Source organism: Corythoichthys intestinalis, chromosome 22, assembly GCF_030265065.1.
Source record: "Corythoichthys intestinalis isolate RoL2023-P3 chromosome 22, ASM3026506v1, whole genome shotgun sequence".
Taxonomy (NCBI): Eukaryota; Metazoa; Chordata; class Actinopteri; order Syngnathiformes; family Syngnathidae; genus Corythoichthys; species Corythoichthys intestinalis.
This window is the reverse complement of record NC_080416.1, coordinates 3,531,536-3,542,643: the sequence shown is the minus strand read 5'-3', so window position 1 is coordinate 3,542,643 and position 11,108 is coordinate 3,531,536. Positions and strand designations below refer to the sequence as shown.

The following is an 11,108-nucleotide window of genomic DNA, read 5'->3' as shown; positions in this document are numbered from 1 at the left end:
CAGTATGTTGAATGTATGCATCCGTCTAGTCTCTTATCTTTCCATTCCAACAATAATTTACAGAAAAATATGGCATATTTTATAGATGGTTTGAATTGCGATTAATTAATTTTTAAGCTGTAATTAACTCGATTAAAAATTTAATCGTTTGACAGCCCTAAATAAAATATAATGGACAACTAGAATGGGGGTATATCAAGTTCCAACATTAAAACTGTTCAGACAGTGAAGGACACTCAAGATTCCTGCTCTCCGTGCCTAAGAAGCTATATAGGACCGGTTTTAAAAAAAAAAAAAAAAAATCTGTTTCATAGCTTGTTCTTCTATTTGCACATACCCTGACAGTCATTCCATCTTAAAAGAACCACAAATTTCTTTTTTACTTTGGCTTGATGAGTGTAGTATCGCTGCCCGTTCCTTTTGCCAGGATAAGAGGTTAGCATTTGCATCAACTTGTTCTTTCTGCCTTCGACGGGGGCAGACGCAGGGGTGAAAGTGAGCGGGAACGGTCAGGAACGCAGTTCCGGTATAAGATTCAGGGCCGGAACGCAGTTCCGGTATACGGTGCTTTGATTCCAAAAATATGATTGCAACTGTCAAAACGCTGTGTAAACAATTTTTAAAAAAATACAAAGCTGCCTCACATGCATGTCCAAGAAGAAAACAATCTGCCAACATCAGATTTACATTCACAAGTTTTAACAGCAAGCATAATAAAGTGCTTGTGTAGTGTAATCCGTTTCCACCGATATTTATTATTTATTTTATTCCACGGACGGCATGGAGGTTTCCCCAGCTGCTGCAGTTATACGAGTCTGACGATGACGAGTCACGTCAATGTGCGAATGGATGCAGCAAAGGAAAAGGCCTGGATCATTTATCCGATGAAATTCATGGGATCACTGGAAACCAGCGTGTCTTGCTGTCCTGTCTGTGGACGATATCGAGGATATTTGGCATGACGGTTGTGGGGTTCCTTCTGCTTGGTTTAGGAGGTGCCCTGCTCTACCAGAAAGTTCCCATGACGGCAGCTTTCAAGGAAATCAACAAATTGACCATGGAGTTAATGAGAGTTAGTGACATAATTTGCCAGCCGACACTTAATGATATCTGTCATAAGCAATCAGTAATGCCCATGATAGTGTCATGTAATAATTATGACGGTCTTATGATGCTGCTTTCGATTAAAGTGTTACCCATTAACCCAAATAAATCAACAAATAAGCCGCACTGGACTATAAACCGCAAGATTCAAAATGAAGGGAAAAAAGTAGAGGCTTTATAGTCCGAAAATTATGGTACTGAATCAAGTCGATTTGTAAAAGAGTGACACTTGGATGTGCAGGACAGTATTGTAGATAGGAACACCAAAGAAAGAGACTGAGTCTTGTCTGTCATTATACCAAAGTGTTTTATCTCATTACCGGAAGGAAATAAAACAAAAGCACATTTTGGTTTAAGTGCAAAAACATCATGCAAAACATTTCTTCTCTTACCCTGCTTACTTTATATTGAATTGATGTCCATTTATGTTTGTATTTCATCTTCATTTAAATGCTTTTAAATCTCACAAAGTCACAGAATTGTGCACTTCCTTTTCCACTTGATCCTCCAGTATTTACGGCTGATCGTCTCCTGTATCATCCAAACCTCCGAAACTCTCTCTCCTCAGTCTTTGGATCTCTGTGTTGAGTCCCAGCAGTGTTTTAGCCAGCTGGAGGTCTTGAGAACGCATCTCCAACTAAATAGTAATTCAAACAAAAAATGCAATTAAGTCATGCTGTACACTTGTTAAAGTACAAAGATCCAGCACAAGAAAAAGGGGCGTGAATCACATATTTCATGACAATTTTAGAAAAAAATTGGACGAAAATTGACTTTTTTTTGCAGATTTGTTGAAATATTTCAAACATTTGATCAAAAAACACACTTTTATAAAAACATCTAAAAGATGACTACTTAACATAATAATAAAAATACCTTGATTTTTGGACGATTAGCCACTTTTTCCCCCTCACTTTTGCTTATAGCCGAGTGCGGCTTATTTCTTGATTTATTTGAGTTCATAGGTAACACTTTAGTTAACATTTTTTTCATATACCAAAGAAAAAACTGCCATATGCCAAAACCATTTTGCCATATGCCCAAAAAAACTGCCATGTAAAAAAATGCCATTTGCTAAAAGCCATTTTGCCATATACCAAAAAAATCCCATATGCCGAAAACCATCTTGCCATATGTGAAAAACAGGCGATTTAAAAAAAAAAAAAAGCTAGATGCCAAAGGCCATTTTGCCAAAATTGTACCAAAAAAAACTGCCATACAAAAAAAAAAAATGTTTCATATGCCAAAGAAAAAGCTGCCATATACCAGAAAAATGCCATATGCTGCAAACCATTTTGCCATATGTTTAAAAACAGGTCATATAAAAAAAAAAAATAAATTAAAAAAAAAAACTAGATGCCAAAGGCCATTGTGCCAAAATTGTACCAAAAAAACAACATTTTTTTCATATACCAAAGAAAAAACTGCCATATGCCAAAAACCATTTTGCCATATGCCCCAAAAAACTGCCATGTCAAAAAAAAAAAGCCATTTGCCAAAAGCCATTTTGCCATATACCAAAAAAATCCCATATGCCGAAAACCATCTTGCCATATGTGAAAAACAGGCGATTAAAAAAACAAAAAAAATGCTAGATGCCAAAGGCCATTTTGCCAAAATTGTACCAAAAAAAAACTGCCATACAAAAAAAAAAAAAGTTTCATATACCAAAGAAAAAACTGCCATGTACCAGAAAAATGCCATATGCTGCAAACCATTTTGCCATATGTCAAAAACAGGTCATATCAAAAAAAAAATTGCCAAAATTGTACCAAAAAACCAACATTTTTTTCATATACCAAAGAAAAAACTGCCATATGCCAAAAACCATTTTGCCATATGCCCCAAAAAACTGCCATGTCAAAAAAAAAAGCCATTTGCCAAAAGCCATTTTGCCATATACCAAAAAAATTCCATATGCCGAAAACCATCTTGCCATATGTCAAAAACAGGTCATATCCCCCCCAAAAAATAAAAAATGCTAGATGCCAAAGGCCATTTTGCCAAAATTGTACCAAAAAAACTGCCATATCAAAAAAAAACAACAACCATTTTTTATATACCAAAGAAAAAAAAAACAGTACTTATGTACTGTTTGATGAATGTATATATTCATCCGAGTTTTATTCATTTTTTTGTTAATGCATTGCCAAAATGTATATGATCGGGAAAAATTATCGGGAATGATTGGAATTGAATCGGGAGCAAAAAAAAAAAAAAAAAAAAAAGAAAAAAAGCAATCCAATCGGGAAATATCGGGATCGGCAGATTCTCTAACTAAAACGATTGGGATCGGATCAGGAGCAAAAAAACATGATCGGAACAACCCTGATTGACACCTTTTTAAAACGATATCTCGATTCTTAGCAGCAGCATATCGATAACCTTTTGGGATACAAAGTATCACGATACATCATCATTTCGATAATTTGTCACACCCCTAATTGCAATAATATCAAATCCCATGCTTTTAGCCACTTCACAATTGCTTCCCAGCCTTCAAAAAGAAATAAAAGAAGCACCCTTAAAATGGATAACAAATTCCAAAAAGATATTTGTTTGTGTCAACGTACCAATTCCGATCTCAGCCAAGTAATCGCGCCGTCTATCTGCGCCCTCCTCAGCTCCTCGTTGGCTTGCTGACTCCTGCTGAGGCTGAGCTGCCTCGCCCGCGTTCCGACGTCCTCCCGCGTATCATCTCGGCATTCCCCGCTGGCCCTGAAGGCGTCGATCAGTTTATTCTTGATGTTCTCAAGCACCATGGTGGACAAAGTGTCTTCACTGTGGCTGTCACGGTCCATGCTTGTGCATGACCTTCATAAATTGCCTTCCTGCAGTTTTCAGGTGCGTTCTCCAAACTTCTGCTTCTCCTTGTCCGATCACCGACGCATGTTCTGCCCGCTTCATGTGAAGCTGCCTTGTTTTGTCATTGTTACTATGGAGAAAGACCCCTCCGCCTTGTGCGCCCCCTCCTCCCTCGGGTAGCCCTCATAAGAATGGTAGATCTCGGACAAAGACTATTGTTGCTTCCAATAAGAAGTGAAAAGACCCCCTCCCTTCTTCCCATCCTAACCTAAGCCACCACACCCTCCCCCTCTTTTTATTTTTCAGAGGGGGGCCTTTTCGGTTCTCATTTAATGCCGCCCCCATTCAACTCAACTGTGAGAAACGTGTTGCAAAGGAGCGCTCTTTTGGTCGGCCCGACGTATAGCTCGCAGCAGATCCATCAAAGCCCCCTACGGACGTTGCGGGCCTAAATAAGACCTGCTTGTCAAGCTTAGGAGGCAGACAGGTCGGGCGAGGAGCGGGACACTGCTTCAGTGTTAGCCGGTTCCCCGGCACAAAGTGAAATACAAGCAGGCCCTTTGTGTCCAAGTTAAGTCCATTCCCCGTGGGCTATGTGGGATGCTTCTTGGCAAATGTGAGCAGTTTTTTCTCTGACTTCTTGTATAGAGATGAGACGGGGCTCTAACTTACGGCCCTGACAGCTAACAGCGAGAAGACGGCACTATCACTCAACCACAAGTGGATCGGCCTTTTCCTGGTAGTCGTTCCTATCTTGGTTGCTTTCAGTCATGTGAAACAACATGAGCGAATGTTATCCTGAAAATCCCCAATACTAAAACACTGCGACATGTAACCCACTAGAGATTTTTAAAAAAGGGATGGAAAATTTGAGAGACAACAAGTACGGAAAGTGGTATTTGACATATGGCAAAATGGCTTTTGCCATATGGCATTTTTTGTTTTTGCATATGGCAAAATGGCTTTTGGCAAATGGCCTATTTTCGACATATGGCTCTGTTTTTGTTATGGCTGTCAATGTCATCGCCTTACTTGGGTGCCAGTTGAATGTCAATGCGCTGAAATGGTAAGTGTATGGTTAAGCACACGTTTTTCTGCCACTTAAAATGAATGGGAAATTTGGATGTACACGACCGTCAAAGGCATGGATGCGCATGGCCTGCAAAAAAAATGCCATATGCCAAAAGCTATTTTGCCATATACCCAAAAACAATTTGACAAATGCCAAAAAGCATTTTGCCATATACCTAAAAATGTGCCATATGCCCAAAAAACATTTTTTTGACATATGGCATTTTTGGGGCATTTTTTTTGTTTTTTGTAAGTTATGTACAAAAAATGCCATATATCAAAAGCCATTTTGCCGTATACCAAAAAAATGCCATATGCTATTTTGCCATAAACCCCAAAACTGCCATATGCCAAAAACATTTTGCTGTATGCCAAAAAGGTCATATACCAAAAAATGCTTTATGCGGAAAGTCATTTTGCCATTTACCCAAAAACTGCCATATGCCAAAACAAAAGTACCAATAAATGCAGTATGCCAAAAGCCATTTGCCACATACAAAAAAACCTGCCATATATCAAAAGCCATTTTGCCATATGCAAAAAAAAAAAAGCCATATGTCAAAATAAATGCCATGCGCAAAAGCCATTTACCAAAACTTTTTTTACCAGAAAATGTCATATACCAAAATATGCTATACGCGAAAAGCCATTTTGCCATATACCAAAAAAGCTGCCACATGCCAAAATAAATCATGTACCAAAAAAAAATGCCATATGCCAAAAGCCATTTTGCAATATACAAAAAAACTGCCATATGCCAAAAGTCATTTTGCCATATGCCGAAAAAATGCCCTATGCCAAAAGCCATTTTACCATATACACAAAAACTCCCATATGCCAAAATAAGTCATGTACCAAAAAAATGCCATATGGCAAAAACCATTTTGCCGTATACAAAAAACTGCCATATCCCAAAAGCCATTTTGCCATATGTCCAAAATATGTCATATGTCAAAAAAACATTTTGCCATATGCCAAAAAAGATCATATACAAAAAAAAATGCTATACTGTTTGCAAAAAGCCATTTTGCCATATACCAAAAACTGCCATATTCCAAAAAAGTGCCATATGCCCAAAGCCATTTTGCCAAACACAAAAAAACTGCCACATGCCAAAAGCCATTTTGTCATATACCCAAAAAATGCCATATGCCAAAAGCCATTTTGCCATATATCAAAAAACTGCCATATGCCAAAATAAGTCATGTACCAAAAAAATGCCATATGGCAAAAACATTTTGCCATATACAAAAAAAACTGCCATATGTCAAAAGCTATTTTGCCATATGCCCAAAAATGTCATATGTAAAAAAAAAAAAAAAAAAATCCATATGCCAAAAAACATTTTGCCATATGCCAAAAAGGTCATATACCAAAAAAATGCTATAGTGTATGCGAAAAGCCATTTTGCCATATACGAAAAAACTGCCATATGCCAAAAAAGTCATGTACCAAAAATCTGCCATATGCCCAAAGCCATTTTGCCATATACAAAAAAAAAAAACCTACTTTGCCATATACCCCAAAAAATGCCATCTGTCAAAAAAATGGCATATGCCAAAAGCCATTTTGCAATATACTAAATACCACTTTTCATTCTCGGCCCTGCAGAAAAATTCCCAACAAATCAACCGCGAAAAACCAGGGATCACTGCATAGCATTTTATCCTCAAATGGAGAATCCCTCATGGTTGCTACATCCCAGTCTTTTGTTGGACCACATTCTCCCAAATGCCTGGCTAAACTTGATTTTTCTGCAGAGAATGGACAACAATCCTTGGCTTTGCTACGGACCACTTACCCTGATTGATGAGGAAAGACATTGCCTGGAATCCCGTCCCCCAAAAACCTTAAAGACACATTTATTTACTTAATATGTTTTCAATGGATAAATTCCAAATAAAATATAATTGGGGGTGAGGGAAACAGGATTACGACAGTAGCAGAGTACGCAGTCACTCTATGAGAATAAAAAATAATGGATTTATTTGACACCTCGACAAACGTCATGGCTGCAACAATGCTTCATTTGCTGCATGTACTTCACCAGGGGGCCAAGTCGCCCGGTTCTAAAATCATAGCTACGCCTGTTTGCCAGGCTAATATTTCAATTTGTGGATAAATGTAATTTTAGTATTATTGCGTTGAACGTTGAATACTTTCCATTGCAATCTTAGCAGAACATTTCAAACACATGCAATACAGTATTGCGCATGGCAGGCCCAGAACTCACTCAGATTATTTCATATAGTACATTAATAATCGATTGTTTTCAAAGTACCTCCCCTGGGGGGCGCCAGAGGACTTATTTGTGTACTTATTACGGTAAGCATCTGCTATGTAACGTCAATTCTGGCTTTTACAGATTTGAACATTTAGGGAAACCGTTTCTTTAGTGTCTTGCATCGAGTACTTAAATAACAATGGCCTATGACACATTCATGGTGTTTTAATAATTGTTTATTTTTGTGTGACTATTTGTATTTCATACTAGTTACTACCTGTGACAATAGTACACTCTAGTAAGGATGCAGCTTTTGTTGAATTTCCATAGATAGTTCAAAATTAGTAACAGCAGTCACACACTATGTAGTCCTTATCAGAAGGATGCAATGCTTTTCATGTAGGCTATTGATTGTAAAATATCAATATTAAAAAAATAGGAAGTTTCAGGTGCACTAGTATGTAAATGCAGCAGTAAATTTAACATTGAAGTGATGCTGCAGTGTAAATAAATCACTGATGGGATCCATCTACCATGATCAAGTTCACATCATTTACTAAAAATTAATCAAAAATGAAAACATTCGCTGGTGTTCATTTTATGGGTTTTGAATCAAAGCCGCAGATCCATCATGTTCTCCTTGTGTCCTACGTTTCTTGTGTCTGCTCCGAGTCCTCTTCTTCCCTTCCTGGCTAATTTTACGCGGCGGTGTCGGCCCGCTTTTCTTCTTCTTTTTGAGACAGCTCAGAGGGTTTGGGTTGTGCTGTTTCCTCTTTCTCTTCTTCCCACGTCTCTCGCCGTCCTTCTGAGAAATGCCCTGCTCCTCTTTCAGGCTGTGAAGGCTCTGCTGCTGCGCCGGGCTCACCAGTTGGCCCAGCTGGACGGCCTGGACGTGGTCGAGCGACGGCTGGCTTGGTTTGTCCAGCACTATCGTGTTGAGGACGATGTAAAGCAGGGGCACTCCGGGGATTTTTTTCAGTCCTGTTGTCAACGTAAAGTCCTGCACAAAAAAAAACAAAAAAAAACCCATAGTTGAAAGACACCTTTTTTATATCTTGAGGGGGTCTGTATCGCTTAATTAACTTTGAGCAGGGCGGCAGGAACTGCGGCATATATCACTTCCCCCTGGAGTTAGCCACACTGTTGCTAACCATCATATGCAATTGTTTAGCCACAACTGGATTCATTACCTTATTACTAGTCATCCTTCACAAAGCCGCTGGAAACAGAAATTTTGTTTAATCCATCTGTAGACTACCGGGAGATCATGATTTTATGACACTGTCCGGGTGTGTGATAGTCCTGATGCAGTCCTCCTTAAGGCAAAACACTACCACTTTTGTCCACTGGTGTCGCTAAAATCAACAAAAACTGGAAAGTTACCTAGTGTTGCTTTAAGCTAGCGGACTTTGCTATGGAAGTTAGCCAACTGTTGTAAACATTAGCATCATATAGCATTTAAGTTAGTGGACTTTTGCTATGCAAGTTAGCCTATTGTTGTAAACATTAGCATTATATAGCATTTAAGCTAGCAGACTTTTGCTATGCAAGTTAGCATATTGTTGTAAACATTAGAATAATATAGCATTTAAGCTAGCGGACTTTTGTTATGCAAGTTAGCCAATTGTCGTAAACATTAGCATTATAAAGCATTTAAGCTAGCGGACGTTTGCTACGCAAGTTAGCATATTGTTGTAACCTTTAGCATTATAGACCATTTAAGCTAGCAGACTTTTGCTATGCAAGTTAGCCAATTGTTGTAAACATTAGAATAATATAACATTTACACTAGCAGACTTTTGCGATGCAAATTAGCCAATTGCAACAGTTAGCTAACTTGCATAGCAAAAGTCCACTAGTTTAAAAGCTATATTATGCTAATGTTTAACGATGCAAATTAGCCAATTGCAACTATTGGCTAATTTGCATAGCAAAGGTCTGCTAGGTTAAATGCCATAAAATGGATAGTTTCTGGTGTGCACTAAAAACTATCTGTTAAACATTACCATTATATAGCATTAAAGCTAGCAGACTTTTGCTATGCAAGTTAGCCAATTGTTGTAAACAATAGCATTATGTAGCATTTAAGCTAGCAGATTTTTGCGACGCAAATTAGCCAATAGCAACAATTAGCTAACTTGCAAAGCAAGTTAACATTAGTAAACATTAGCATTATATAGCATTAAGCTAGAAGACTTCTGTGATGCAAATTAGCCAATTGCAACAATTAGCTAAATTGCATAGCAAAAGTCCACTAGTTTAAATGCTAGATTATGCTAATGTTTAACAGATTGTTTCTAGTGCGTACCCGAAACTATCTGGTGAGCACCAGATCGCTTGAATGCATTTTATTTCTGTCGATGTTCCTTTAAGGGCTCCGTAGATAGCTTCAGTTCTAGTTTTGTTCCCCTGAAAATTCCCAATAATTACTCCACAGACTTTGAGAAAGTATATTTCCTTCTGTACCTGTGTGGCAACAAAGTAGTGATGTGGGTTTTTGTCCTCCAGCATTGAAAGCAGACACTCAGAGGCAGGAACTGGGTTCTTGAAATGCTGACATTTCCTCACTTGATACCTTTGTAGAATGAGTTTAGCACCATAAAGCTCTTTCCCCAGAGTTTCCAGTTCTTTCAAAGCGCAGCTGAAGAAGGAAAAAGTTATGACTAATGAGTCAAATTGATCATAATCCTTATTTAATATACTCACTTAGTGGTGCAAAGCTGTACTTCCCCCATTAGATACTTGGGCATTTGCTCCTTGATTTGAATCTTGTTCTTCAACGCCGCTTGACAAAAGGTTCCGTCAATGAGAATTTGATGTGGTTCCCGAAAATTGAAATTATATTTGTAAAATGATAACGTTTTCTTGGCTTGTTTCTGTCGCTTGATCTTCATGGCGGCCCCTTGGCGGAGTTAAAACGATAATTTTCCTTCAAATTACGAGGTGACGTCTCAAAATGTCGCGAGCTCGCAGCTCAAAACGATTTGCACGGGATTCTCGATTAGTATAAAACGGATATTTTGTACATAATTCGGCAAACTTACATGATTGCAGTGCAGCGTGCCGAAAATACAACACGCGTGGTGTGCTTGCTTCTTTGTAATCGTTAGGAAACAACAGGCACAAAAAAGTTCCGACGTAGCAAGGAGAAGAAAGTTCTTGACGAATTTACAAACGGTTTTGGTTGATATAAAAGTGGATTTAGCGTGGCTATAAATTTTGGCTGAATTTTAAGAAACTAATTTTCAAAATTATTAATTCAGCAGTAGTAGCAGCAGTAGTAATGTAGTACTAACAAAAGTGATGGAATCTAATTTACCATGAATGTACTGTAACTACATTGTTTTAAATATCATTTTATTAAAATTTCAACATTTTATATCATTTTCATACCATGTTTGACAAAAATCCATTAATTAGACATTTTTATTTTCAGCTAATCAAAATAAACGACAATACATAGGAACATATTACTTTTGGAATTAATGTAAAAAAAAAAAAAAAATATATATATATATATATATATATATATATATATATATATATATATATCTTCGTGATATGGCTTTACATTCTATAATGGTGTTAGGAAAATTATTTGTACATTTCTCAAAAGCAAACCAAATATGTAAATTTTTCAGGAAGAACCCTGTCCTTTTTTCTCCTCTATGAAGTATATAAGATGTAAACCTGTTGTGAAACTATTTGAAATGCTTCATGACCTGAAACTATTGGAAAACAGTTTGCAGCAGAATAGTGACCCCTCGTTTTTCGCGGTTTATGTGGAACACCCCGCACCACCCCCGCGAAAACCGAAAATGCGCGAAGTAAGTAGGCGGAGCTTATTTACATATATATATATATTTTTTTTTTTAATTTTGGTGAGTTTAATGTATTTATTCAG

The 11,108-nt window shown here is 37.6% G+C and overlaps 2 protein-coding genes across 3 annotated transcripts; both read right to left on the bottom strand.

Annotated features, from left to right (window-relative positions):
- Positions 1–1,399: 1,399 nt before the first annotated feature.
- LOC130910674 (alanine and arginine-rich domain-containing protein-like) lies at positions 1,400–10,462 on the bottom strand. 2 transcript variants are annotated; one of them, XR_009061889.1, is made up of 2 exons: positions 10,249–10,462; positions 1,400–1,741 (listed from the first exon to the last, which is right to left on the bottom strand). XR_009061889.1 is itself a non-coding variant. In XM_057828167.1 (2 exons), the coding sequence occupies exons 1-2, from the start codon at positions 3,903–3,905 to the stop codon at positions 1,619–1,621; spliced, it is 351 nt and encodes a 116-aa protein (XP_057684150.1). In that variant the 5' UTR covers positions 3,906–4,116; the 3' UTR covers positions 1,400–1,618. The 2 variants fall into 2 exon arrangements, 1 of the variants encoding a protein (XP_057684150.1); XM_057828167.1 differs by lacking the exon at positions 10,249–10,462 and adding an exon at positions 3,678–4,116.
- On the bottom strand, positions 7,100–10,316 carry utp23 (UTP23 small subunit processome component). The gene is made up of 3 exons (XM_057828166.1): positions 9,911–10,316; positions 9,671–9,845; positions 7,100–8,204 (listed from the first exon to the last, which is right to left on the bottom strand). The coding sequence occupies exons 1-3, from the start codon at positions 10,096–10,098 to the stop codon at positions 7,803–7,805; spliced, it is 765 nt and encodes a 254-aa protein (XP_057684149.1). The 5' UTR covers positions 10,099–10,316; the 3' UTR covers positions 7,100–7,802.
- Positions 10,463–11,108: the final 646 nt, after the last annotated feature.

What these genes read in the sequence shown, in the direction of transcription:
- LOC130910674 (XM_057828167.1), bottom strand. Translation starts at nt 3,905, where the DNA reads ATGGACCGTGACAGCCACAGTGAAGACACTTTGTCCACCATGGTGCTT. An exon ending in CTTGGCTGAGATCGGAATTG is followed by an intron (nt 1,742 to 3,677) that starts GTACGTTGACAC and finishes ATTACTATTTAG; the next exon opens with TTGGAGATGCGTTCTCAAGA.
- utp23 (XM_057828166.1), bottom strand. Translation starts at nt 10,098, where the DNA reads ATGAAGATCAAGCGACAGAAACAAGCCAAGAAAACGTTATCATTTTAC. An exon ending in GTACAGCTTTGCACCACTAA is followed by an intron (nt 9,846 to 9,910) that starts GTGAGTATATTA and finishes TTCCTTCTTCAG; the next exon opens with CTGCGCTTTGAAAGAACTGG. An exon ending in ACTACTTTGTTGCCACACAG is followed by an intron (nt 8,205 to 9,670) that starts GTACAGAAGGAA and finishes TTTTTTGTGCAG; the next exon opens with GACTTTACGTTGACAACAGG.